The sequence below is a fragment of the Rattus rattus genome, chromosome 5 (genome assembly GCF_011064425.1).
Source record: "Rattus rattus isolate New Zealand chromosome 5, Rrattus_CSIRO_v1, whole genome shotgun sequence".
In the NCBI taxonomy this organism is placed as follows: Eukaryota; Metazoa; Chordata; class Mammalia; order Rodentia; family Muridae; genus Rattus; species Rattus rattus.
In genome coordinates, this window is record NC_046158.1 from 12,552,455 (window position 1) to 12,580,246 (window position 27,792).

The window sequence follows — 27,792 nt, forward strand, 5'->3', positions numbered from 1 at the left end:
CCCCACAGGGAGAGTCTGTACTTCTCTGGCTCTTGAGTAGGCCAGTACAGGCTTCTGTTCGCTTCCCACACTGACTCTGCTCTTTTTGTCTTCTCCATGCTGGACTCGGGTAGGAGCTTCATGGGGTAATGCCTCCCTTCCCTTGACATTGCCTTACATCATGGCACGCCTCTGGCCTTTGGCCCATCCATCATGGCCTCACACCTGCTCATCCACCTCCACCCTCTTTAGGCTGCATGCTCCCCCCAGGAGCCATCCTCAGGCCATCATTCCTGCCATGCCTGTGGGGACTGGCTGGGGGCTGGGCTGGGCTGGTCACGGTCAGCCTTGGTAGGGAGGGTACCCTTGGTGAGCAGGGTATCTGGCCTAGACGGCAGTGAGGAACCTGAGCAAAGCTGCCAGCAGTGCCACAGTCCATGATGCTGGTCATCCTGGAGCCTTTCCCCATGTGGCTACTCCCTGGAAATACAGCTTTCTTTTCTCCTCCATCCATTCAGTCCCTTCCCAGAGCCCACCAGTGTCTTCTCTGGGTGACTTAATGGCCCTCTGTCTATGATAAAGGAAATAAATTGCTGGAGTATCAGCAAGGACCCTGGGGAACTCCAAGCAGAAATACCAGAGAGGCTCCGAGATGGCAGTAGGAAGAGGATGGGTCTCAGGCTGTGGCCTCTTGAGTGAGCAAAGAGGGGGAGTCTTAGGCTCAGAGAGTGGCCTCCAGTAGACAGTCCTGCCTGAGAAGTTTCTCCTTTTTGCCACCCATCCTGGCTGGCCTCTGTCCTGGTGTACTGTGGTGGGAGATGGGTAACGGTGGGTACTGGAGGTGTTAGGTGAAAGCCAGGCAGGTTGTGTTGATTTTGTAGCCCAGGATAGCCTTCTCCCTCAGCCTCCGTATTGTGGAGACTCTCGGCTGTATTACCATGTCCAGCTTTAAGGACGGTTGGCTCCGATGCTGAGATGTGGGCTAAGGAAAGGGAAGTGTGGGGCTGTGTCTTTCTTTTCCTGTGAAGGAGGCCTGGGATATACAGCAGCTTTCTAGCTTTCTATTTATCCTAGAGTTTTGTTGGAGCCTAAGAGAAGCGATTTGGGGCAGACTTAGCTGTTTCTTGCTCAGGAATCTGGGTGGGAAGTCATGTCTGAACTGGCTAGGATAGAGCTCTGTATGCAGGAAGCCTCCCAAGCCTTGTAGTCCTGGCCCCTGACTGCTGATTCTTGCTACCCACAACCTCCAACAGCAGAGACAGCATTTGTGTCTGCTCTGGTTTGCAGGGGGTTCTTGGTCTGGTTTTCTAAGCCTGGACTTTAGAGTTTGTGACTGGTACCTGGAATTCTGCCTGTCTGTCTCCCCCACCTGAGTTCTCCCGCCTGCTCCTTTCTTGGTCATCTTGGTATCTGGCTGCTTCTCTGGGTCTGTCTTTCTCCTTCTGATCCCCTATCTGTCCCCCCCCACTTGCTCCCCTCCTCCTTACCCCTCCTCTCTCGATCCCTGCCCCTCCCTTCCCCTTCCCCTTTGACCCCTCTCTTCTTTCTCTCCTCTCTTTCCTCCCTATCTTACTCTACACTCTATTGTCTTGTATTTGAATGTCTCTTTCTTACTGTCTGCCTCCCCAGTTCCCTTTTGGTCACTTGAGGGGTATTCTGCAGCTGATGACAGTCAGGTGGCCTTGGGGCAGAAGCCAATTACCGCCCCCACCCCATAGAGATAAGCAGGCCAGTGGCTCCTCTAGTGCTTGATAAAGTTCTAGCATAATGGGCAGGTTCAGACCTCCACTCTGCTGGTTCAGCGGGTCTGTCAGGAGCCCTGGGCAGGTGGCTGCAGCCATCAGAGCCAAGAGCATGGTCCTCTCCTCTTGAGGAATCAGCTTCCCTATGGAGTAGCTGTGCTGCTCTGGTTTGGCAGCAGCCCTAGCCCTGTCCTCAGGCAGCCATGGGAAGACTCCCTGCAACTGAGTCCTCTGACAAAATGCACGGGGCCTTATCAGACCAGGAGGACTGGCGAGGAGCTGGACTCGTACCAGCACTCTGCCCACCAGCATCAGTCACTTCTCCCTTCTAGAGGATCCAAAGGGAAAGACATCAATACCATCAAGTCTCTGAGAGTCCTGCGCGTCCTGCGGCCCCTCAAGACCATCAAGCGGCTGCCTAAACTCAAGGTTGGAGTCTGGATTGGGGATTAAGGAGCTGTACATGTGGGACACTGGTGTGGGTGGGTGCATGTGTCTTCACAGATCGCTCACCTGGAGGAGGGGACAGATCTCGCTCAACTCTGACCCTTCTCCAAGGAGGTTCGTTCCCTGCAGAGGATCCTCTTCCTTAGCCACTAGCACCAGGTGGGATGCTGTGGCGGGACAGGGAGGAAGGGGACACAGGATGCAGGGTAGATGCCAGGAGTCCAGAGTTCCGGAAGACGGCTCCTGGGCTCAGTGAAAGAGGGCAGGTACTGCTGGGTTTCTGGATGAAGAAAGTACAATGTAACCCCAATTTAATAATTAGCGTGGGTCAAGAACAAACTGCTTTCTGTGCTCCTTCAGCTCTTTAAAACATGTGCAGTAGATTTTCAACAACTTGGACATTAAAACCTCAGAGACAGTAGCCAAAGTGTAAGGCAAGGGAGAGTGGTTTAGTTTTTGTGCATGAAGAGGCATGTGGGGATGTGATCTGGAAAGGTGTCAGGGAGGCTCTGGGCCAAGCCACACACACACACACACACACACACACACACACTCTGGATGGGCCTGAAGCTTTCTTGGCAAAGGCAGCTGGCAGCATTGGGCATGTGCTAACCAGTGTCTCTGGAGATTGCTGTGGTCACCAGGGAAGCCTGAAAGGCAGATCAGTTCTGGGTCCAGGGTGAGAGGATCCTGAGTCCCATCAGTTCTGGGTCCAGGGTGAGAGGATCCGGAGTCCCATCTAGATCCAGAACACATCTGAATCCTCTGTCTGTGTCCTCGGGGACACAGTCCCTTGTCTATAGCTTTAGTCTTCCCTGTATCAACGCCATTGCTGGCCGGGGCAAAGCAAGGACGGTGCACAAGGTTAGTGCATGCCCTGTGCAAGCCTGGGTACTCTGCCTCCTTCCTGTGGCCTGGCTCCAGCCTCCGGCTAGGCCAGTTTTCTTGAGTATCCAGATGGCAGGTGGTGCTCACTGATAAAGGCCAGGATGCCATCCCTTCCTGTGAGAAAGACAGCGGTTAAGGTAGCTTGCAGGAGCCTTCTGTGGCCATAGGTTAGAGAGCCTTAAGGGGTTCTTTAGTGCTTCTGGGAGCCCGGGCCTCTGTGTGCCTGAGGTTCTGAGCCACTCACTGTCTGTTTTGATCCCCTCCGTCCCCTTTCCTAGCTCACCCCATCTCCGTTCCTCTCTCAGTGACCACTCAGCCCCACTGCGGCCCCTCCCGTGTGGGTGCGCCCTGGCACGGTGCGCTCTGTTCTCTCCCATGCAGGCTGTGTTTGACTGTGTGGTGAACTCTCTGAAGAACGTCTTGAACATCCTGATCGTCTACATGCTCTTCATGTTTATATTTGCCGTCATCGCCGTCCAGCTCTTCAAAGGGAAGTTCTTTTACTGCACTGATGAGTCCAAGGAGCTGGAGCGGGACTGCAGGTAAGCCAAGGCGTACACCCTGCTTCTATGTGGCGTGCATACCTCATTCCTTCCCCTGGCTTAATAGCAGCTCGGTGACGTGCGTGCCCCATTTCACTGGACAGCTGGTATTTGGCTTGTGTCTACCTTTCGGTTATCACAATTAGTGCGGCCGTCAGCACTTTCGTACAGTTGCTGTGTGTTTTAATTTCTCTTGGATGTATACCTAAAGGCAGAACTACCCCCCTCTGCCCCCCTCCCCCCCCGTGTGTGTGTGTGTGTGTGTGTGTGTGTGTGTGTGTGTGTGTGTGTGTGTGTGTGAGAGAGAGAGAGAGAGAGAGAGAGAGAGAGAGAGAGAGAGAGAGAGGTGTGGCAGTGTTCACATGGCACAGTGAGTACAATCAAGGGTTTGTCTGCTCTTCCACCATTGAGGCCCCGGGGATTGGGCTGAGGTGGTCAGACTTTGCAGCGCGACCGGCTGAGCTGTCTTGCAACCCTGATTGCTTTTATTTAGTTACAGTTACCCCAGGGACGAAGTGAGACTTGAATGTGCTTTTGATTTTTTTTCTGAAAGCTGATGATTTTGAACACTTTTCATGGAATAGTCGGTCTTTCATGTGACTTCTTTGAAAGAAACGTTTATTCAGATATTTGATCCATCTTAAAAATTAAGTTGTCTTTTGATATTGATTTTATTCATAGTTTACATGTTCTGAATACACGTTTTCAGGTTGAAAGAAGATTGACAGTAGTTTCTCTGATCGTTCTGGCCTTTTCAGTTTCCGTTCTCCCCTCTGTCTTGAGACAAGATCTGAGAGGGAGCTCATTACCCTTCTCAGCTTCCTGAATGCTGAATCAAAGTGTGCACCACTATGCCGAGAGCACTCTTGTTGTACAGTGACCGATTATATTTATTTGGGGCGGTAGTGCATGCAGTCCCATCCGTGCACAGGTCGCAGGGCAGCTTGTGGGAGCTGTTCTCTCCGTCCCTCACGTGGACCTTAGGGATTCGACTCAGGTCCCATCTCAGCAGTGTCTACCTTTACCCTCGGCCAGCTCACCAGCCTTCTCTTACCGTTTTATGGTGGTTTTTTTTTTGTTTTTTTTTTTTTTTTTTTTTGAGACACAAAAAAAATCCTTTTAATTTTGCCAAAGTCCAACCTCCCCCCACTCCCATTTTGTTGCTTACGATTTTGGTATTTAGCTAAGAGCCCATTCCCAAATCAAGATTAGCCACGTGTTTTCTTCAAAGACGCGTATTAGATTTGCTACCAATGTTTACATTTTCAGTCCAGTTTTTCACTCTTAATAAAAGGTTTTTTGTAAAAAACAAACAAACAACACCCATCACACAATGAAATCAACCAGTTCTGAAGACGCCACATCTCAGTGATAGATCTGGGGGTTGGAGGGCCTGGTTTATGGATTGTGTGCTGAGGTTCAGGTGTGAGTTTGCAGCTGTCTTACCACCACCACTTACCACTGAGGAGACTTCCCTTTCCACATGGACTGGTTCTGGTGAATCTTCAGCAACCATTGACTGTAAATGTGTGGGTGTGTGAACCGATCACCATTAACCGCCTTCGTCTGCTCTTTCCTGTCTCCAGGGGTCAGTATTTGGATTATGAGAAGGAAGAGGTAGAAGCCCAGCCAAGGCAGTGGAAGAAATATGACTTCCACTATGACAATGTGCTCTGGGCCTTGCTGACTCTGTTTACGGTGTCCACAGGAGAGGGGTGGCCCATGTGAGTGCCAAACTGATCATGGTAGCTACTTAGGCACGAGTACACTGAGGCAGAGTCTGTGTGATCCCCACTTCTAACCCCATGACGAGGTCAGGTGGGTATAGATGAGAGCCCTGCCCCTCTCAGGCAGAACTGAGTTCCAGCCCTGAGGTAGAAGAATGAACCGCCTTCCTGGGGTATGGGACTGAAGCCCTTTCTGTGAAGGGCCCTGTCTGTGAGGTGGACTAGCTCTGTTCTCAGGATGCAGCCCTGCCTCTTCTCGCTGAGGTCTGACACTGAGGCGCAGACCCGTGCCCCATCCCTGAGCTGCAGAGATATATGGTGCTCTTGAAGGACAGCCCTGAGTTCCATGTCTTACATGTAAATCTGAGCCTGCCCCCGAGGTGCAGACCGTGCTCCCTAAGTCTCCTGAAGTCTGCTCTCCCCTTACCTAGGGTGCTGAAACACTCTGTGGACGCCACCTATGAGGAGCAGGGGCCAAGCCCCGGGTTTCGCATGGAGCTTTCCATCTTCTACGTGGTCTACTTTGTGGTCTTCCCTTTTTTCTTTGTCAACATCTTTGTGGCCTTGATCATCATCACCTTCCAGGAGCAGGGGGACAAGGTGATGTCTGAGTGCAGTCTGGAAAAGAATGAGGTAAGTCGGGGCTGTGTGCGACCGGGACATGGGCACTCCGGACAAGATTACCAGTCTCCTTGGCATGGCTGTGGCTGGCATAGGCAGGGCCTCCTTTTTCTGCAAATAGAGACTGCAGATCAGTTAGGCCTACTTGGTGGGAGCTTAGCTGCCTCTACCTCCTCCTCCTCTGGGCTCCCTGAAAGGGCATGTGAGAAAGTTCCACCTGTAGTGGGCAAGGCTTTGCATTCATGGCTCCCTTCTCTCCTTACAGAGGGCTTGCATTGACTTTGCCATCAGCGCCAAGCCCCTGACACGGTACATGCCTCAGAACAAGCAGTCGTTCCAGTATAAGACGTGGACATTTGTGGTCTCTCCACCCTTTGAGTACTTCATTATGGCCATGATAGCCCTCAACACAGTGGTGCTGATGATGAAGGTATATGAAGCCCGCCATGGACTTGCTAGGGGTTGTTGTATGTGAGAATTCTTCTGAGGAGCTAGGGTAGACACGCTCACACACTGTCTGTCTGTCTGTCTGTCTGTCTGTCTGTCTGTCTGTCTGTCTGTCTCTCTCTCTCTCTCTCTCTCTCTCTCTCTCTCTCTCTCTCTCTCTCTCTCTCCCCCCCCCTCTGTCTCCTATTCACTCCAGATAAGGAACCCATAACAGACCAAGTAACAATGCTACCAAAGTCCAACTAAGTGAACCAATAAATTTTTGTTGGGGTTACATATAGGATTATGAATGAGGGGTTCCTTACAGAAACAGGGACAGAGCAAATGTGGCTGTGTCACCAAAGAAACTCACCTCAGCATAGGCAGTGACTCCCAAAAGCTGTAACCGAAGAGCTCTGCACAAGATGCAGGCAGGTCAACATGTCTGAGAATCTCTGCTCTAACCAGACTGGTCAGAGCCCCTCCCCAAGCACTTGTTTACTGTTTCTGTAATCTTGGGGAGGAACCCTTATGGGCCTTGCATATTTCAGCTTTCCCAGACATAGGAAATCTATCTAGAGGGAATGTTTGAATTAGGAGGAGACTGCTGAAAAACTTGGGTATGGGTCTTCTTTTGAGGCCCAGAGGTGTGTCTCCTTGCCGGCACATGGTACCTATGTGATCCATTCTCTCGGATTTGTAGCTGAGGCAGTGAAAACGTTAGAGACCTGGAAAGAGCAAGGAGGAGGTGACCTAGATCTGGGCAGATGTAGATATTTTCCTACCCATTGTGTAGTCAGTTGGGGTACTGGGACTAGTGTGTCCGCAGCCGTCAGCCTTGTTTCTCTGGGTAGTTCTACGATGCCCCTTATGAGTACGAGCTGATGCTGAAGTGCCTGAACATCGTCTTCACATCCATGTTCTCTCTGGAGTGCATCCTGAAGATCATCGCCTTCGGGGTGTTGGTATGTGCTCCGCTCTCTTTGCTTTTGGATGAGCGGCCTCCTGGCACCCACCCCCTTATTTGAACGGCCTTTGCAGCACTCGTGATAGACATTGTGAGCATCCCAAGGAAGAACTGCTTTGCTCTCAGCTGCCTGAGTCTTGCCCTGCCCTGGGCTGGGGGGCATACAAGCCTGGGATTCTCCTTTCTGGACCTTTAGCTCTCTGTTATGCCTCTACCTAGTCTGGAAGTATTTGCATGCCTGCTGTGACAGCTGCCTGTCATTGGCCTTATGTTGAGCATCTGTCACCCTCAACCACTACCCTCTGTTCCTTGCCTGGGTAAGCCTTTGCCGTCAGCACTGACTGCCCTCTTTTTCTCTAGAACTACTTCAGAGATGCCTGGAACGTCTTTGACTTTGTCACTGTTTTGGGAAGTATTACTGATATTTTAGTAACGGAGATTGCGGTAAGTAGCATTTCCTGTCCCCCATGCAGGGTCCAAAGTAGCTTCCTCCTAGAGAGTCATCCCCTAGGTGTTTCCCAAGGTCCCACTGACTGCCTAATCACGGGAGTTCCAGGATGGGTCACCGTTACTGCTCTCCAGAGGTGGAGCTGGGTGGCTGGGCATTGTGTCAGCAGTTGCTCTTCTTGGGTGAGAATGTAGTTCTGGGGTTGGAGAGATGGCTTAGCAGTTAAGAGCACTAATGACTCTTGGAAAGGACCTGGGTTCAACTCCTAGCACTCACATGGAGGCTCGCAACCATCTGTAACCCCAAATCCAGGGGATCTGACAACCTCTTCTTACTTCCTTGGGTACACAGCCATACATGCAGACCAAACATTCATACACATAAAATAAATAAATCTTTTTTAAAGTGGTTCTTGGAGGTTTCAAGTTGGTAGCTTAAGAATCTTCTGGAGCTCCATGGTAACAGCTGACCAATCACACAGGAATCTGTGTGTTGGATCTAAGATGTGCATGTGGGGTGTGTGTTGGACGTATTTAACAACTTGACATCAAGAATACATAAGCCAAACCCAGTACGAATTTGTAATCCAGCAAGAATTTATATTATTAAGTCTCTACTTCTGTATTTAGAGATTCTTCCATTCAACATGATAACCTTGGGTGTGATGGCACATGCCTTAATCCTAGCACTTGGGAGGCAGAAGCAGGCAGATCTCTGAGTTCAAGGCCAGGCTGGTCTACAGAGTGAGTTACAGAACAGCCAGGACTACACAGAGAAACCCTGTCTCAAAAACAAAACAAAACAAACAAACAAACAACCCCAAAAACAAACAAACAAAAAAAACCAAAAAACCCAAAACAACAACATAAAACAAAACAAAACACAAAACCAAAACCAAAAATACATGTGGATAATATTTAAAACCTGTCCTACATCAGGACATTAAACTCAACAGATTTCGGAGTTGGAATCACAAAGCACCACGTTTTAGTATAACATTAAATTGGAAACAGAAAAAAATCTCATCTCTAGGAGCAGCTGCTGAAATGGATATTCATATAAAAGTTACTTCTTACTGGAAAAACATAGGCAAGGACTAGGAAACAGCTACAGTAGGAGACGGATTAGAAATGTTTTGAGCCAAGGTAGAAAGGGAGGATCTGAGTCATTCTGGGGCACCTTTGGGACCGGGCAGGCCTCCCACCAGAGGGGTCTCTGCAGTGAATGGGAGCAATGGGACTTCACCCTTGAACTGTAGGAGGCAAAGGGCTGTATGGGGCCAGTCTGCAGCCCTTGGCTGTCCCGAGTACATGTGTGGAGGTTAAGTGGCCTCTGGCTGCATTTGTTGTTGTGGAGCTAAGGGACACCACTGGTGCCATTGTCACAGGAGCACAGGCTCTTACCTGGCCCTACTTTACTCAGAGCTCATGTTGTATGTGTAGTGCATCTTCAGAAATGTCTGTCTGTCTGTCTCTCCCCTCTCCCTTGAAAGACAGACTGGAACTCTGGTTTGTTCATTTTTAGTTCAAGCTGGCCTGATGTCATGGTTGTGTCTCTTCACTTCTTTCTAGAGTCCCAGACAAATGGCTAAGCCTCTGCTGCTCTGGCTTCCAGCCTGATGGCACAGCCCACACCCTTACCCTGAACTGCTTCTGTTTGCTGTTCCCAGTCACGGTTTAAGACCGGCTGTGGCATCTGGAGCAGCCTTGGGCGCTCCAGTTTCCAGTTGGACCTCTTTCTTGTCTGTCTTGCAGCAGCAGCTCTGCCTTTTGCAATAGTTAGGGTCAGGTATACAGACCAATATGGAAAATCTTTGCTGGCAATATTGATCTTTTGGCATGAGAAAGTCCCCTTTCAATCCTGTTACTGCCATAGCTTGCTTGTTCTTTGTGGAATTTCCTCAGCTTTGGAGCAGGACCCATGTTGATCCCAAAGTTGAGAGAAGATGAACATGCAGTCTGCCCTGCATCCCCAAAGGGCTGGGGACAGCTCCGGGACCCTCCATGGGGCACTGGTGAACTTGATGCTGAGCATTCTACCTCCATAAAGTACATGTCCAGTGCTGTCTTGCTGTTCTCTCTCTCCCTCTCCCCACCCCCCCTCTGGTTGTTTTTGGTCCCCCAGTAGATCATTTTATGGCCACTATCTTCTGTGGACTTCCTTTGCTTGCTCTGAGATAATGTTCTATGGATTCTGGTCAGTTTGATGTTGACCCTGTCAGAAAAAAACAAAAAAACAACACAACAAGGTCATGAGGCTGAGACCCAAAGGTTGACCTTTGGCCATCACATGAATATGTAAATATACACACACATGAACCCATACACACATGAACACTCAGACACATGAAACCCTGTGCAATGTGGTTACCCCTGGACACAAGACTGAGCTATTAAACATTTCATCAGAGACTGGAGAGAGACTCTTCCCTGAGGGACAGTTAACTGTTAACTGTTACTGGGAAAGGTGCCGTTTTCTTTAGTGGTATAGCCATTGCAAAGTATCTCATGTTCTACTAACCTCTTATGTATGGCTATCTAAGCGCCCCTAACCAAATTCAGCAGCTCATACACGTGAAAGGAAGGGAGATCCTAAGGGAAAGGGAGAAAGATAGAGGGTAAAAATGACTGAAGTTCATTATACATCTGTATTAAACTATCAAAGAATAAATAATAAAAAAAGAAGGGAAAACTGTCTTTTAGAAAAAATATCTATTCATGCCTCAAGATATTTTCATGCAGGAGTCCCATGCTAAGAGAAATGCATTTGAACGCATTAGAAGGGCCGTGGATACTCATGGACACTCTGAAAAATCTGTTGGCAGCCTCTGTAACTTTAGAGCTACATTAAGTCACATCATTTGATGGCCTCTTATGTGCAAATCTACCCTGGGGGTGTGGGGAGAAAGAGAGAGGCCTATTCTGAGCCAGAGGGAGATCCTATGCAAACATAATACAATGGGGAAACCTGGGAAGAAGACGCTTTAGGTTTAGAAGAAAAAGACGATGCTTATGGTGTTTCTTTCCAGCCCAAGCTTCAGTTGTAGTCCCTTCAGTGGCTGTAATGTCTGCCCAGGAACATGTAACCTGCAGTATTCCTAGTGTTTAGAATAGTGCTTAACCCTTGGACAATGAGTAAACAACTGGGATGATCAGGAGTGATGTTATCTATGGACAGATCCTAGAATAACCTAATTGGTTGTTTAGAAAAGTTACTAAATGTACAGCTACTCCATAGTAACGTGTGTCAGTCACATTCCATGACAAGGACAATCATCTTGACCATGACTGTTATAAAACATAATCTTTATATTTAAGACCACTAAGCTATAGTGAAAGGTAATACAGACCACTTCCATAAATGGAGCTATCTATAATGCTAATTGGTATCACAGTTACTGATTTTCCCCACACTAAGAACAAGTTTAGTCAAAATGCAATAAAATATCAGTGCTTTTTCTTTTTTTGCGTCAAAACATTTCTCACTGCTTTTAAATCTACAAGAAAGTGCAGAGACCCTTGAAGATAGAGATGATTAGGAAGATGAGCAGGTGTGGCCGGGTAGATCTGTCCCTATCAGGACTGAGGATTGAGGTAAAACAGATAGTTAAGGTCATGTGGGTTAATTAGATCAGGATTACTGTGGTAATCAATGGAAGCATAGAAGCATGCTGGGATGTGGCTGACTGATCCATGGGGACGCCTGGGACACTTCAGATGGTCAGAGTCAGTGTCCCTCATCCCCCTCTCCTTTACCTTCTCCCCTCCCTCTCCTCCTTCCTCCCTCCCTCCCCCTTCCCCTCTTCCTCCCCCACACCCTTTCCCTCTCCCCCTCTCTCCCTCCCTCCTTCTTAAATAGCACTAAAACTTTACTGTTCATAAAATAAGTGCAGAAACTTATCCCTAAGATCCTGGGATTGAATTATTTGTTAAAGCACAACCAGCCATATTTGGAAGGAGGTCCTTCAGGTTCGACTTCTGCTCACCACTCTGTACAGGGGCTAGGAGGCGATGGTGCTATTACTATGAGCAGGGAGCATGTAGCCTTGGTCAAAATATAACTTGGGCTTCTATCTGGAGTAAGCAGTTTTGTACAGGGGTACAATATAATCTGGACATTAAAACATGCATCGAGCTGCTTTGTTGGGAATGAGGCACAGTAGCTGTCTCCAGTGGGCTCTCCCAGAAACAGAGCCTAAGGCCAGAGTTTGGTTCAAAGTTTTCACTTGGAAGTTAAACTTGGGGATCCTAATTGGGAGTAACAAGTGCCAGAGAACAGAGAGTCCAGCAACAAAAAGTATTTACTCAAGTTACCCCATAGGGAGTTCCAAGAGGGAACCATGCCTATCATTCTGTCATGGGACAAGGAAGTTGAGGGAATCTTTATCAATTTCTGATAGTTACTAGTGAAAGGTTCCTAGGGGGTTGGCCAGGGGATATCCAACTTCTGGAAGATCCTAGGACCCCCCCCCCAACTCCCCAGGAAAGAAGTGAATCCCGTATTGGGTTCTGGCCCTGAGATGCTGAGGTCTCTGGGACATGTATACTGCACAACTTTCTGCTGGGAGTCAGACTTTGGAATTGTGGGGTGAACTATGGGTGAGAATTTATCGAATTTTAACTATAATTTGAAGACAAAGCAGTGGGTGAACCAGCTGTGGCCACAAAAGATGAGGCAGAGTGACATGAGTTGTGTGGTCTAAGGACTTGGGAGATGGATTACTATGAGTAGAACTAGGAAAGACATACAGTTGATGTAGTTGACAATGTGCGTATCTGAAATTTCCTGATATGCTTCCCTGAGGCTATTGGGCAAATAGACCTGGAGTTCAGTGAAGAAAACCAGGCTGGTTGCATGAGCTTTGTGGTAGTGAGTTTTTAAAAGATATTATATATTTATTTATTAGATATGGAAGGATGAATGGGGTCAATGAAGGTTGAGAGGCTGAGTACTGAGGCATTCCAACCATAGGGACCAAGGAGATGAGCAGGAGCCAGCCGAGGAGGCTACAGAAGTGGGTCATAGAGGGTTCTAAGAAACAAGGCTATTCTGTGAGGAAGAAAAATACAACAAAATGGACAGTTTATGACTTAGAAACGATAAATGGCCAATTGGCATAGGAGAAGGTAGTCAACTGATTTGTAATCAGAGAAGTACACACTGAAGACATTGAGCTGCTGTTTTATCCCAACTGGGCTGTCAACCACTGGACAGTCTACTGCTCAGGATTGATAGGGCATAGGCCATCGAAAACTCACACAGTTGTCAACTGTATAACCTATACAGAAAACTTTACATAGGCTAAAAAGTTGGTAATACACACAGCTTCAGCTTAGCTCTTCATATGGATGCTAACACAGAGATAAATGCCATCATTGGTGGAATGTGTCAACTGTTGGGGTGTATTAATCCTGAGAAGACAGTGGCATAAGTGCGTAAGTGACACCCACATCAGTGTGGATGCTACTCATTGTTACAGCCATGTTTGAATAGTTCAGACCACATTGAAAAGGTCAAGAGGAGGCAAGCACATGATGAATGCATCTTAAGAGTTTATGGTAAAAGGGGTTGGGGATTTAGCTCAGTGGTAGAGCGCTTGCCTAGCAAGCACAAGGCCCTGGGTTCGGTCCTCAGCTCCGGAAAAAAAAAGAATTTATGGTAAAACTGTAAGGACAATCAATTATTGGTATGAATTAAAGATTGCTACCACATCTAGATATCAGCAAGAGAAGCAGGAAGAATTGAAAAGCGATGTTGATGGTTTTTAGGCTCAATGGTGAATACATGGGTATTTCTTTTTCTTTTTCTTTTTCTTCAGATTAATATACTTGTTTGTATATATGGTACATTTCATGCTTTTACAGTGCTAATGATGCAATTATTGTAAGAAGAAAAATTGAACCTGGCACTTAATAGAAAAGCAAAAATGTTCTGTCTTCTCAGTTCTGGTCTTAGAGAATCTGAAGGCAGAGCATGTCACCCTGAAGTGTTAGTCCCAGTGTGGTTTCTGAGGAGAAAACTTGCTGCTTTTCTGTTCTCTGTGTACTGCTTCCCTGGAAACAGGATTCTTTCTTTACCAGATAAAGTGATCCAAGCCTCAGACTCCTGATTGTAAGGAAAGTGTTAGGGGGTTCCACCCCTTTCCTAGAGAGAGACCTGGACTGAAAATACCTAAAAAGAGGGGTGTAGGCAAGGCTCAGAAACTGGACATCACTGCGGTGTAGAGCTTTGCTACAGGTAGAGGCCTACGGTGCAGAAGCAAAACGGCTAGCCAGCCGTTCTGTGCCTGCACTGCTGCATGGTTAGCAGTGGCAGCCACTGATGGTCTGAAGCGTCACAAGACTTGGTGCCCAGCAGGGCTGCTGGGAGACTGGGAGTGTTGTGGTTGGGGGCCAACGTTGTGAAAACCCAGCTGCATTTCGACTACTCGCTCTTGGAGCTCAGGCTGTGCCTGGAGGAGATGGAAGGAAGGAGAGCCATCGTGTTGTTGACCAGCATTCTCTGTGTGTGTGTTTCATTTTATACATTTTCTTTGCAAATGCCCCCTTTTTCCTTAGGCAAACATTTGAGTGTCAGTTTCCTTCCCCAACTTAAAAACCAGCGGATATTGCAGGGGTGTCTGGAAGAGGGCTCTGAGTGTTCATAAAACTGACATTGATTTCTTTGCCTGGAAATAAAAATAATAACAGTAAGTGTCTGTGACTCATCTTTGGATTTGCATTACAAACAAAAAATGCAAATGGATCCCATTGTCTGCATAACCTATAGATTTTTAAAACATGCTTTGAATGGATACACTTTCAGGAAATTCTGTGGTTTAACAAGAGCCTGCATTTTTATTCAGAGCTTGAGTTTCGGCTTCTGTTGGTGACTCATCTTCTCTTTCGTTTCTTGTCTTTTTGTTCTTGGTTTACCTTAACCTACCTGCTGACTCACGCCATCCAACCAACATACAATGCGAAAACCCATGTCTCCGTCTGTATGTTGTTCACCTGCTGCTCAAACCACCCCAATTTGTAAATTATATGCAAATACCCATCCATGAAAACATCACATATAGGAAACGGTTGGTTTCACAACTTTAAAGTTCTTATGTACCTTTTCTCTGCTTGTTCTGCTCCTCTCCTCCTGTTTGGGGTTTGTGCTCACGGCCCTCAGGGGCATGAGCAAGATTTCCCTGTGCTTCGTCACCTCTGGCCTCGTGTCCTTTTTAAAGCGGCAAGGGTCTCTCAAGACCTCTAAGGTGCTCTTTCGATCTGTCTGAGGAGAGGAAGTGGGGTTTCGGGAGGCGGGGTAGTTGGCAGTACTTAGGGCAGATTTTTCTGCTGGAACTCACTCAAATTTGAGTTTTTATAGAATATATTTGGTGTCCAACCCTGTCGATCCATGGTTTCTGTTGCACACTTACCTGTCTTGTGCCGTGCTCCCATCTTGCCAACACAAAGAGAACATTGAGCCTTGCCAAGGTGGGCTCTGGTGAAGACCCCATGCATTAGCCCTGGTTTCTAGCTGTGAGAAAACAAAGTGAACGAGGCAACTACAGAAGGAAAAACTTATTTGGGACATAGCATTGCAAAGTGATGGGAGTTTATCACCATAAGATCAGACAGTATGACAGCAGGCTGGAGGACCAACAGGCAGGCAAGGCGGGTGGCGGGCGGGTGGCGGGCGGGCAGCGGCGGGCAGGGAGGGATGGGCTGGAGCAATAGCTGAGAACTCACATTTCAAACCATAAGAGGAAGGCAAAGAGATGCATTCCCTTTGAAACCTCAACGTCCACCCCTAGTGACATACGTATCCTCCCTAAACAGCCCTGACTACTGGCTGTTCAAGTATTCCAACATCCAAGACTTAGAGGGGACATCTTCAAACCACCACACCCCAGTAGCAACTGTCCTTTATAGACAGGACCTCCAAAGAGTGTCAGAGCCGAGGCAATGAGGTTTAGGGGGGGTTGGAGACAAGGAGTCCTTCATTCAATGCAGTTCGTGTAGGGTCTGGACCCCCATGCATGTCCATTTCCGTAGCATAGATCTGCTAGCGTGCTCTGCTCAGGCTCAGCTTGGCTTCTGACGAGGCTATGGAAGTTTATCCACACAGGCAGATACTTAATTGTTACGGAGGCTGAATGCTTCGTGTAGGGTTTCGTAACTGGAATCATACAAGCTTGAGTTTGGAGCACACGCCACGGTCCTGCAGAAACACCTACAGCATGTTTTCTTTTTGGCCTCCAGCCAGGCCACAGTTTCACCTCCTTGTCCTTTATCTTCCTCTTCATAGCACACATGACTGCCTAATGTCTGTCTCCTCCCTCCCCCTTCCCCTCTCAAAATCCGTCCCCTGTAGAATGAAGGAAAGAGAAAGGCTGGTTTGGAGCTACAGAATTTTATCCTCTGGTATGGTGCTTGACCAACAGGTGGCCATAGGTCTGGGCTTTATGCTCTGGTGACATTGAGGAACAAGTTCTCTGTGTCTTATAACTAACTAGAGGCCATAGTGGTTGGATTGCAGGCCTTAGTCAGCCCAGCCATCCTTGTTGGGAGTGTCTGACAATGCTTAGTGTACTTTCAGTCCCTGCTCCTCCCGATTATCCTGATACCCTCTGCTTACTCTAGGGTGTGGGTGAGGAAGCTGAGAAAAAGTGTTAGGGACTAGTGTCCCCTCAGGCCAGTGATCCTCACAATGAGACTACCTATGGCTTAGCGAAGTGGAAACAAGGACAGTCCTGCTAGTGGGGTCACTTCCTGTGCAGCAGAAACCATGGGTCCTGGGAGAACAGGACATGTGTGCTCACCACCAGTGAGATGACCAGGCCAGAGGTGAAGGTACAGGGTGCACGACTGTTGGCTTGTACTCTGTTGCCGTCCCGCATGTGCTCAGCATGGCGGCGCCTAACCCATTGCTCTGTGCTTGAGGCATCACCATCTAGTCTCTAGGGTTGCCTATCCATTGCTGCCTTGTCCTGTCCGGAGCACTACAGAGCTCCCAAGAGAAAAGTCTGGGAGAGGGGTGTGAGCCTTTGTTAACAATGTAGAGATACTGTGGTTCAGCCTTGAGTTCACAGCTCCAGCTCATCTAGATGTTTCCAGGGTCTTAGCACCATCCCTGCTCTCTTCTGCCCTCCCTTTACTGTAGGCAAGCCTTTGTTTCCCTCCATATCTTCAGGCCGTCTTCTCTGTGACAGGCACTGACTGCTTAGTACAGACTGCTTTAGGTTAGGCATGCATTGTGTTATTATAATCTGTGACCCTCAAAACAATCGGAACAGATAGTTTCAAAGTAAAATCCCAAAGAGAAGCAGTCTCCCTGTCTCCTCATCATGTTCAAGGGCTCTTAGTATTAGTGGACAGTAGTTCTTGGCCACCATGTCTACTAGTGAGACTCTGGCCTCATTTCAGTTTAGGATCTGCCAGGCTGGGCCATCTTTCAGGGCCGTACCTGAGGTGATATTTGTCCCCTTGTATCCATACACCCTTCTACCTATTGTTTTGAGGGCTACAACATCCTGCCCAGGGCTACCTGATTTAGGGTGTCTACCCCTACTACTTGCAAAGACAGTACAGAAATGCTGTTATTCCAGTTGATGATCACAAATAACTGTCCCCAAGATTGGGAGCAATAGACAAGGCAGCTGTGTCCATTGGAAGTAAGCATGAAACCCAACCCCTGCTGAATGTATGCTCTGCCAAGATGGGCAGCCCTGGAGTGTCTTCTCAGACTTGCCGTGCCTCTGTCTGCATGTACTGACCGGCTCTACTGTTTCATTCAACACATCTGTTCTCTTTGTCACTGAATCTTGACAACACAAATGTGTATGAGCCCGAGCTGCTCGCATATTGAGAAATGCCAAAGGCAGGAGGTTGCTTTCAGGAGATAGTACAGGCCCTGGTGTCTAAGAAAATACCTAGGTCCACAGTTGCCCATCACAGCGCATGGACACCTCCCCAGATCCTCAACCCGGAAGTAATCGCCAGTAATTCAAAGTGCCCAGGGTCAGGTGATCTTTGGAGTCTGGGATTTAACGTTTTTATTTTTATTTTTTTATTTTTGTGTGCTTGGTTTTGAACCCCTGATTGAGGGAGCAATGCCAAATGTCCTGGGTTCTCTAGAGCAGAGGCTTCTATGTCATGAACAGCAGTGACCATACATGTCCCTTTATGGGAATGCTTACACATACCTGGACAAGTCCCAGAGAAACCAGCCAGTGTCTCAGTCAGGCAAGGCCTTTGCTGATTGAGCTCAGAAAGGAAGATTGACTGGAGAGTACCTGGTCAGTTGGGCAGTGTTCTAGAAGAGGCCACCAGTATTGGAGACTCCTAGGTGATCTCCTAGCACTACCTAACAGAAGGGAGGGACTTTGGAAGCTTTTCTTTATGTCCCTTACAGTTGGAAAATGGCCCTAGTGTGAAGGGACTTTTCTCTGACTTGCTTCATGGAAGTGACTTATAGTGGGATACTTCTCTTTTGGAAGGTGCCTGGCAGCCAGATGCTGCTTAGACTAAAGCAATGACTTTATTTTTATTTCTCTTAATACATTTCTTCTGGATCACAGGGACTTGGGGAGAGGTTGTAGGATAAAAGCAGCCTGTCTGTACTTTTTTGAGAGAGATTCAAAAGATTTGAAAATAGTGCTTCTTCTTTGCAGAACAACTTCATCAACTTGAGCTTCCTTCGCCTCTTCCGGGCAGCACGGCTGATCAAGCTGCTTCGCCAGGGCTACACCATCCGCATCTTGTTATGGACCTTTGTCCAGTCCTTTAAGGTAAAGCAGGGGCCCCATGGGGCCTGGACAGCTCCCTGTGGGCTTTCTCTCCTTTACCGAGCTTCCTCTCTTCCACCCAGAGTGAACCTTCCTCTGGAAGGCTGAGTCAGTGCAGATCATGTGTGCCTCTTCGGCATCTGTTTATCCTGATGCAGTTTTCTAAAGACATTGTGAATGAGTAGCCGGTTATCTTGCTAATGCCCATATAACTCTGAGCTAGGCTTGTACTTGAGTCACAGATAGACAAGGCCACTTGCTGGCTGCTGCAGGACTCAGTGGTCAGTGGGTGGAGTTGGGCCAGGCTGAGGTGTGTGTTGCCTCAGGGATGCCCTGGAGCTGATGTGCTCGTGTGTCTCCAGGCGCTGCCCTACGTGTGCCTCCTCATTGCCATGCTGTTCTTCATCTACGCCATCATCGGCATGCAGGTGGGTGCCACCTGTCCAGACTGGATTGGACACAGGTCTCCTGTGGCAGGGTGAAGGGTACAGGTCACTGTCATTAAGTGATCATGATACCATGAGGTTATCTTTAACTGTGACGCAGGCGTGGTATAAATGCTGGGTGGACTAACCCGAGGAAGCTGCTTGATGGCAGCACAGCGGGCGCTCAGCACCCCTCCACCCAGTCCCATTTCTCAGGGAGGCTGCATTTTAGTATTTTTGAACGAGGTCCAGCAGGGCTTAGGATGCTGAGGCACGTGCCTATTAGATTGGCATTTGACTGACAGCTGTTGTGTTGCCTGGCAGCCAACATCCTTTTCAGGCCAGATGTTCCTGACAGAATTCTTCCCCGGGTTTAAGCAGAATCCCACAGATCCCTGAGCTTGACAACAACTTAGCTTTTCTTTTCTTTTGTCAGAGAACACTATGCTAATTCCTTGGGGGGGAAAGAACATTTAAAAGATGTAAATCAGCAGCTTAGCTACAAATCTTGGCCACTTCTCACAGTGTACACTGGAGTGGGATGGGAGGTGCCAAAGTCTTGACTTCAGCTGAGTTCTCAAACTCATTTCCGATTTTGAGATCTGGTGCTACTTAAAATGAACGTGCATGTTTTATGTTGCTTTTGTCTGTGGATGTTCAGTAGCATGTGTTTCCCTGATCTTTGTAGAAGTAAGATAGTTTATAGACTTTCAGTTACAGTCTTAGTATTAAAGTCAACATGGCTCTTGACACATTTGCATTTCTCACCCTGAAACAACCTGTCAGATTGCCCAAAAGCTTATTGTGGTGTTTGTCCCAGAGATTTCAAAGAACACTTCCTGAGCTGTTACCAACCTACTTACAGTTTTGCATTAGCAAGTGACCTGAACACCACTTTTTTATTCAAAGCAGAGCCCAAGCCCCATTTGTCCTGGTTGCTCACACTTGCATCCCTGGGTAGCCTCAGAGCCCCAGCTACACACACTGGAGCATGGGACACAAGTGTGTTCCACTGAAAGGTTGTGCTGTGAACCAAACTATCCCTTCTGCCATCCAGTGTTGTATGCGTGTGTTCTCTCGCCTAGTCTGCTGGTCACGGCCCCCGACATTCAGCACGTGTACTCTGTTATTTTCTCCATTTCAGGTTTTTGGAAACATTGCCCTTGATGATGGCACCAGCATCAACCGACACAACAACTTCCGGACATTTCTGCAAGCCTTAATGCTGTTGTTCAGGTGTGCTGGTCTGTAGCCTAAAGAGCATGTATACTCTTCACTCGTGACAGCGGGGTGGTTCCATGCATAGAGCACTTCCCTTCCAACACCAGAACTCTGCTGACTCTATCAAGGAGGCCTTTGCAGTTGCTTGTTTTTATGTCTCCTTCCCAAAGGGCTCTTGTCTACTTTGGCTTCCAGATGGACGGAAAAGACGTATGTGGAGGAAAGAATCCAGTGGCCCCTGTGCCAGTGCAGCCTCTGCCACATTGTTTCTGCTCCCCAGTGAGAGCCAAAAGGGGTCTAGAGGTGGCACAGTCTAGGAGAATGGAGGCGCTTGGCAAGGTCTCATTTGACATGCCGGTATCATACTGTCTACCCAGTCACCATATTGGTCACCTATAGCAATGGATGAAGGAGAAGCCAGGCCCAGAGAGGGAGTTTTCAACTAGTCAGAGGGCGCAGGAACCCAACTTACTCAAGCAGTCACGTGAACAGGCCCGTCCCTCACTGCTCTCACTGGGACTATAGTGCCCTGGATTCCTGGCGCCTTCAGAAAAGCAGTGGATGACATTCAGGGTCTAGAGCAAAAGGTCCATAGTTGTAAGCTATAGGGCTGTGGCCATCCACTGTTGTGGTCCAAGAGTGAGCATAGGGTAGGGAGAGGTGTGATGTACTTATCTGCCTTTGTAGAATCTTCTGTCTGGCCATCCCTGGCTACAGACAGAGCAAGTGTGCTCTTTGTAGGGAGATAGTGAGGTGTGCTGAACTCAGACCCTGCCTTGGGACTCCTTCCTGAGATTCCACTATATCTATTCCTGTGTGCAAATGTGTCACACCGTCCTGTGGCATCCCCTCCTCGGGCTTGCGGCAGTTTCATAGAGAGGAGTGAACAGCAGCCCAGTTCTCTGAGTGGCTTGGAGAGAATCTTCAGTCTTTCACGCTCCAAAGTCCTATTTCTCTAGGCCTCAGCAGATAGACTCATGACATTTTTTATCATGTATCGATATTCTGCTTCGTGCCACACAGATCCGAAGCAAACCTGTGAAGTCAGCTTCAGTTTGAGGCCTTTGTTCTCAAAGATTTCTTTTCCTCCTGAGCTTTCTGTCATGAGGCATACTTCTTCAGCCATGCTGGCTCTGGTGGGGCAGCATGCCAGGAGGAGGATCCTCACCCCTGCTGACCTCAGTGGGCAGTGGCTGCTGTTCCTATCCAGGACCAACTTCACAGACTTACATAGACTTTCTATCATCTTTGCTGGCCACATGCCTATAAACAAAAGTCCCCAAGAATCCACAGGTGGCTGCTGTGGGCGGTTTTGAGATGCCATGGCCAACGTGAAAGTAGACTGAGGGGAGAGGGCATGATGCACGGGTGGAAAAGAATTCTCAGGGTACAGGAAAGAGGTGTGAGTTTGGGCTTCTGCAATGACTGAGAAGAATCATGGCGAAGGGGAGGGACGAACAAAGGCCACCTTCACTGTGGGCCTGCTGAGGCTACAGTGTGGGATCAATCCGTCAGCACTTCCCAGCATAGCAAGTGGCAGATAGACTGACTCCAGAGCAAAGGCTTTTTCTTCTGGACACGAAGAGGATGAGGAAGCTCCCAGTGCTGTAGATCATGCCCATGACTCACTTAGCAGCCAGCCTAGAAATTTCCTGGAATCCGGGTTCTGCAGAAACCCAGAGGGGGATCCCTCTACCCAGCTCTCCCAAGGGCTCTGCTAGCCAGGCACTGGGCTCCCCTTTGTGTGCTTACAGCTCTGTCCTTTCCAGGAGTGCCACTGGGGAGGCCTGGCACGAGATCATGCTGTCTTGCCTGGGCAACCGGGCCTGCGACCCACATGCCAACGCCAGCGAATGCGGGAGCGACTTTGCCTATTTTTATTTTGTCTCCTTCATCTTCCTCTGTTCCTTTCTGGTAAGTCCCTGTTTTGCCCTTGTCTGCCAGTCTCAGGCCATCTTCTGTTGGTTCCCGATTTTGAGCCACATTTATGCCAGTCCCATGCTTAAAGTCTTTGTCCACTGTCTAGGGCAGTTCAGCGAAGTCGTGTGTCTGGGGTGATGAGTGGGTAACATTAGGATTCAGTAGAAAAGGTTGGTGGGCTGGGTCTTAGGCATGGGGAGTCCTGAGAGGCTTGGAGCAGGAGGAGGAAGGGACAGAGCTTCAGAGTAAGCAGGAAGGCTGTTGGGAGAGACAGTGGCTCAAAGGTTTCGAGAATTGGGAAGGACTAATCTACAACTTCAAGGTAGAGCTAATTGAAGAAGAGAAAAGAAAGCCGCACTCTGGAATTTTCTAAGCAATAAGTGCAGGTCCCTCTGATGGACATATGAAGCTCTGCAGGTGTGAGTTGGAAGGGACTAGAAGCATTGGACAGACCCTGGAGCTGAGATGCGAGTCCTCCTTGTGCTGATGTGTCTGTCTATGTATCTGGACTGTCTTCTGTGCCCCCGACGCACAGACCAGCAACCGAAGTGTATGGCATAAGCTGCATGGGTTATGTGAGTACTGGTTAGAAGTGCAAAGCCCTCAGGCTGGGTAAAGAGCCTGCCACTCAAGCAGGAAGGAAGGCCTGAGTATCCCGGCACCTATGTGAAAGCTGGGTAACCACACTGCTGAGCAAGCACAGCATAGAGCTGATTGGACCCCTGAGGTTCCATGCCTGGTCATTGTAGCAGAACCAACGAGCTCCGAGTTCAGTGAGAGACCCTGTTTCTAAACAATGACGAGGAGAAGTAAAGAAAGACATGGTGTGAACTTCTAGCCTATATGTGTACACACCGTGTCCCGTACCCACATGACAGAACAAGACCAAGTATACATAATGTACACATACACAAGGAGAAGAGGGCACACTGGACTCCCGCCTCAAAACTTACCACATCTCTGGGGAAAGCATCTGAGTCTGGGGGATTTTCCCCTTAAAAATAAAAGATTTACTGGTTTTTACCTATGCATATGCATGTCTTACTGTGTGTATACGTGTGCTCCAAAATGCCAAAGAGGGCATTAACTCCATGCCTATGGGGCTAGAGGCATAGGCACTTGTGAGCCACCTACATGGACACTGTGAACCTAACTCTGAAAGGGCTGCAGCTTCTCTTCACCGCTGAGTCATTTCTCCGACTCCCTCCCCTTGATGTGTGTATGTTTATGTATGTGTTTCTATGGGCGTGTGCGTGTGTATGTGTGGGATATCATATCTAGCATATGGAAGCTAGAGGTTTATGTCACGTGTCTTCCTCAATGTTCTCTAGCTTACATTTTTGAAACAGGGTCTCCTGCTGAACCTAGAGTTCATCGGTTTGGCTGGGCCGCATGGTCCGTGGGCTTCACTACTGTGAGGATTGCAGATTTGTCTCTGTGCATGGCTTTTACATGGGTACTGGGAACCCAAATTCTCAGCTCCTCATGTTTCCTCAATGGGCGTGTTGCCAGTGGAATCACCGTTTTAGTGAGCTATCAGGTCACCCTGTAAATGTGAAACTTTGAGGAATAAGTGAAAGTTGCTGACGTCCATGAAAAGAAATAAAAGAGAACTTAATTAAATAGAAAAAGACATCACGTGTCCACGAGTCAGAACCAGTATTATCACAATGACAGTACTACCGCAAGTGATATATAGAATAGATACGGCAAATAAAATCCCAGCAGCTTTTAAGGATGGGCAGGAATAGGGACGTGGATCTTCAAGTCCACACTTGGTTGGCAGGAAACAGCCAAAACAATCTTGAAAGATGAAGAATTCACCATCCCCAATCAAAACTGTTCTGGGGGTAGCAGAATGCTCCACAAACATGGGACACAAAATCACAAGCACTGTCTGATTCTCAGCATAATTCCAGCACTCAGGAGATATAGGACCAGAAACTCAAGGTTATCTCCTGTTAGATAACAAGTTCTAGGCCATCTTAGACCTCAAAGGAAACAATAGCAACCAAAAAAAAAAAAATAGTGCTGTTGACATAAGGTTTATAAGCCAGCCAAAGAAAGTTACGAACCTAGGAAGAGTCTAAACCACTGTAGTCAATTGTTTTTATATCTGTTTACTGCTTCAATATGTAAAATAGGTTTATTGAGTGCACTGCAGGGGCTGGGGCTGGGAAGGAGGAAGGTGCTGTGTACAGTCCAGACTCTTCTCTTCTGACAAGGGTGCTTGTGGGGAAAGCTCCTGTGTCTTAGTCTTTGCAGGAGTTAAAGTTGGGGTCTGTGGGATTAAGAATCACTGGGACTGAGAAGACACTAGACACTGGAAAGCCCCAGCAGGTCTGTCCTTATCATATAGGGGTGACCTCTCCCGTCCAGCCAGCTCCTCCTGCACACTGCAGGCAGGGATTGAGAGCAGGCGCGGAGGGCACACGCAGTGTGTGTCAGCTCTTCTTCTCGTCCTGCAGATGCTGAACCTCTTTGTTGCTGTGATCATGGACAATTTCGAATACCTCACGCGGGATTCTTCCATCCTAGGGCCGCACCACCTCGATGAATTCATTCGCGTCTGGGCTGAATACGACCCAGCTGCGTGGTGAGTGAGCTCCAGTGCTCTCTGCTCCTCAGGGTTGGCTGCCATTGCCTGTGGTTCTCCTGACAGGGCCAGAGTGATCTTAGACAGTTCCATGTGCATGTCCCTAGGTGTTGGGCTGAGGTCTAGGGACTTGCCCAGTTCTGTGTGGTAGCACTGGTCCCCTTGCAGTAGCATGTTTCTTTTGATCCCGTGCCTTGGTGCAGCTGTGGGGCAGAGACACTAAGTATAGTCCTCAGGAGAGTGCCTATGCCTGGGGGTCAAGGAACATTTCCAGGGCTCTTTGCACAGAAGTGTCCTGCCTTCTCCCAAGGCTTGTCTTGTGATGGAACATGGAGGCCCAGTGGGGGAGGGTAGAGAGACAGTGTAGGGACACATCTGTGTAATACTCAGGGCGCTGAGAGCAAAGGATGTGTGTGTGTGTTTGGGAGGGGTGTGGTTGCTGCTGTGGCTGTTGTTGTTTAAAGAATTGGGGACTGAACCCTGGGACATGTAAGTCAAAATACTTTAGCAACCGAGCTGTATCCCCCACTTGCCATAATGTGAGTCTTAAATTTTTTCTTGATGGACTTAGTTTTTCTTCTGCCATTTCTTTTGGGGCCAGGAGCCAGTGTGTATGTCTGTTGCCAGCCTTGTTGTATGTGGTGGGCACTGGGTGGAACTTTATTCAAGCCAGGGGAATTGGGGAAATAGAAAACTGTTACCGGGCTGCATAAGTGAAGGGTGATTTGTTTCTAGATAGCAAGGACCTTCTGGATTGCTTTGGGTTGAAAGTGAAAGTTGTTTGAAGCCATGTTCCAGAGAGAGCATGTCACGGTCCATAGGGAGCACTACACAGTGATGTCACAGTCCAGAGAGAGCACTGCACAGTGATGTCACAGTCCAGAGATAGCACTGCAGAGTGATGTCACAGTCCATAGGGAGCACTGCACAGTGATGTCACGGTCCATAGGGAGCATTACACAGTGATGTCACAGTCCATAGAGAACACTGCACAGTGATGTCACGGTCAATCAATAATACTGCACGATGATGTCACACCAATCCCCTTTGCCAGAGACCACATTCAGGAAGGCAGGCGAGCAGGACATCGGGGCTCTCCATCTGTGTGCTTGTTCATTCCTCTACCCACTTGGTCACCGAATTGATGCTTGCACTCATTGCGTCTGCTCCTACGCCCCACCATCTCCTCTCACCTACGTGCTCACTTGTGTATTGTGTTAGTTACCTTTTGATTCTGTGATTGGATCTCACAAAAGCAACTTCAGGCAAAGGCTTGCTTTGGCTTATGATTTAAGAGGAGATATAGTCTAACACGGAAGGAAGGCACATGGCAGGAGCAGGAGACCGTGGGTCACAATCATGGGAGATGAGTGCTGGTGTCCATCTCAGTTTACTTTTTATTCAGCCCGGGACCCTGACCCGTGGATGACGCCAAGTACATTTAGCGTGGCTCTTCCCATCTCAATCCAATGTGGCCATCCCTCACAGAGAGGGCGCTCAGAGGCCAGCCTTCTGGGTGCCTCTTGACCCCGTCCTGCTGACACCCACACATGCGCTCACTCAGGTATTTTCCATCTAATGGCTCATTCGCCCATTCGTCTGTTCAGCCGCTCAAGTGGTATTTGCAGATGGCTCTTCCTTGTAAGGGGACGTGCAGGAGGGGCAGAGGCTCAGAGCACTGGCTGCTGTGGAAGATACAAGCCTCTCCTCTCACTGCCACAGCTGTGAATGGGCGGTTGTCCTTGAAGGAGTGAGTGGTGGCGTCCTGTGCCTTAGGGATGGACAAGAAACTGCAGCTGTGTGCAGCTCCCCAGGCCCCCTGTCTGCCTCTCCTAGGTGTGGTCAGCGTTCTGCTGTGGGATAGTTGGGAGAATGAAGTCAGGCTCCTGTGGTTAGACCGGGCATGCTAAGCTTTCTGGTAGACCCTGGGGGCTGAAATCAGGACAGGCATGCTTAGGTCTCTGCTGGAGGACTAGAGGATGTGCCCAGGCTGATGGCTAGAGTCCTCTGTCTCAAGCTCCTAAGCTTCTGCGTCCTTGACCTGTGCCAGCACGAGATGCTCAGTAACGTCCGGGAAGGGGTGGTCAGGCTTTCTTCTGCTGGGCTGGATCCCCGCTGCTCCTGTCCTTCAGCCTCTCCTCTGCACCTAGAGACAGACAGACAGACTGCAGGTGTCCTCAGTTCCTCAGCTGCCCTGGTCTGCCCCTCACAGTGTGTTCTGAGGTTGTGCCTGGAGTTGTAGCCGGGGAAGTTTCACAGTATTGCATCAGGGTGCTGGGACAGAGGTCTTCTCCGTTGGGGCTGTTTGGACTGACGTCCTCTCCGAGTCTATTTCCCATTGCTGTGAGAAACCTCCCATCTTTACATAGTTCATAAGCAGCAGGACCACTCACTGTTGTTGTGTATTACGCTTGACTACTTTGGCTCTGTAGACGATTCTCTGTCTATGTTCATATGTTTTCCCCACCATGCCCAAGACTCTTACTGAGCTGCTCAGGCTCAAGGATATTGCACTGGCTCTGTGGTTAGGTATGTCACCGAGGTAGGGTGCAGTGGGGAGACTGGACTTTGTCATATAAAGGGCAGGAGAGACTCCAGCGGCAAAATGACTCATTTGATCTTCAAGATTACCCTGGCTATGACCTCAACAGCCATTGCTATTTCTGGAATATTTTCCCAAGGTGCAAAGAACAGATGGTCTGTGGGACTCACTCACACTGAAGGCCAGCTGTGGAGGGCAGCATGGTGCTTGCCCTCATGAACTGCATACCCAGTTCCTGCCATCGACTGTAACGAAGAAGGGGTAACGGGCACAGTGGTGCTTAGTCTGAGGACAGACTTGTGAGCATGCACAGTGAGAGTGTAGTCTGTCTTCTAACTTGAGAGCTAGAGAGCTAGGGGCCCTGGATGTCACCAGCAAGTTGAAGAGATGGCCTTGTGGCAGGGGTGACACCATGGCCAGACGGCATCAAGATCAAGCCGCCTAAAGACAGGTGAACCTCAAAGTGCTTTGGGACTGGTGCTGTTCCCTGCAGACCCCTCTAGGAGGTGGATGGCTTGACAGAGCACTCAAACAGGTCAAAG

At 48.7% G+C, this 27,792-nt stretch overlaps 1 protein-coding gene across 2 annotated transcripts in view; it reads left to right on the top strand.

The window, feature by feature from the left end:
- Nucleotides 1–27,792, top strand: part of Cacna1b (calcium voltage-gated channel subunit alpha1 B) — a 163,757-nt gene that overhangs the window by 110,510 nt on the left and 25,455 nt on the right. The window contains exons 25-37 of one of the 2 annotated variants that reach the window (XM_032903164.1): nt 114–125; nt 2,054–2,150; nt 3,438–3,598; nt 5,185–5,322; nt 5,757–5,958; nt 6,212–6,376; nt 7,227–7,337; nt 7,700–7,783; nt 18,433–18,549; nt 18,909–18,974; nt 20,116–20,207; nt 21,962–22,106; nt 24,581–24,708. In XM_032903164.1, the coding sequence (XP_032759055.1) occupies nt 114–125; nt 2,054–2,150; nt 3,438–3,598; nt 5,185–5,322; nt 5,757–5,958; nt 6,212–6,376; nt 7,227–7,337; nt 7,700–7,783; nt 18,433–18,549; nt 18,909–18,974; nt 20,116–20,207; nt 21,962–22,106; nt 24,581–24,708 (1,518 nt within the window). The remainder of the gene's footprint in view (nt 1–113; nt 126–2,053; nt 2,151–3,437; nt 3,599–5,184; nt 5,323–5,756; nt 5,959–6,211; nt 6,377–7,226; nt 7,338–7,699; nt 7,784–18,432; nt 18,550–18,908; nt 18,975–20,115; nt 20,208–21,961; nt 22,107–24,580; nt 24,709–27,792) is intronic. The other variant, XM_032903165.1, reaches the window with a different exon arrangement.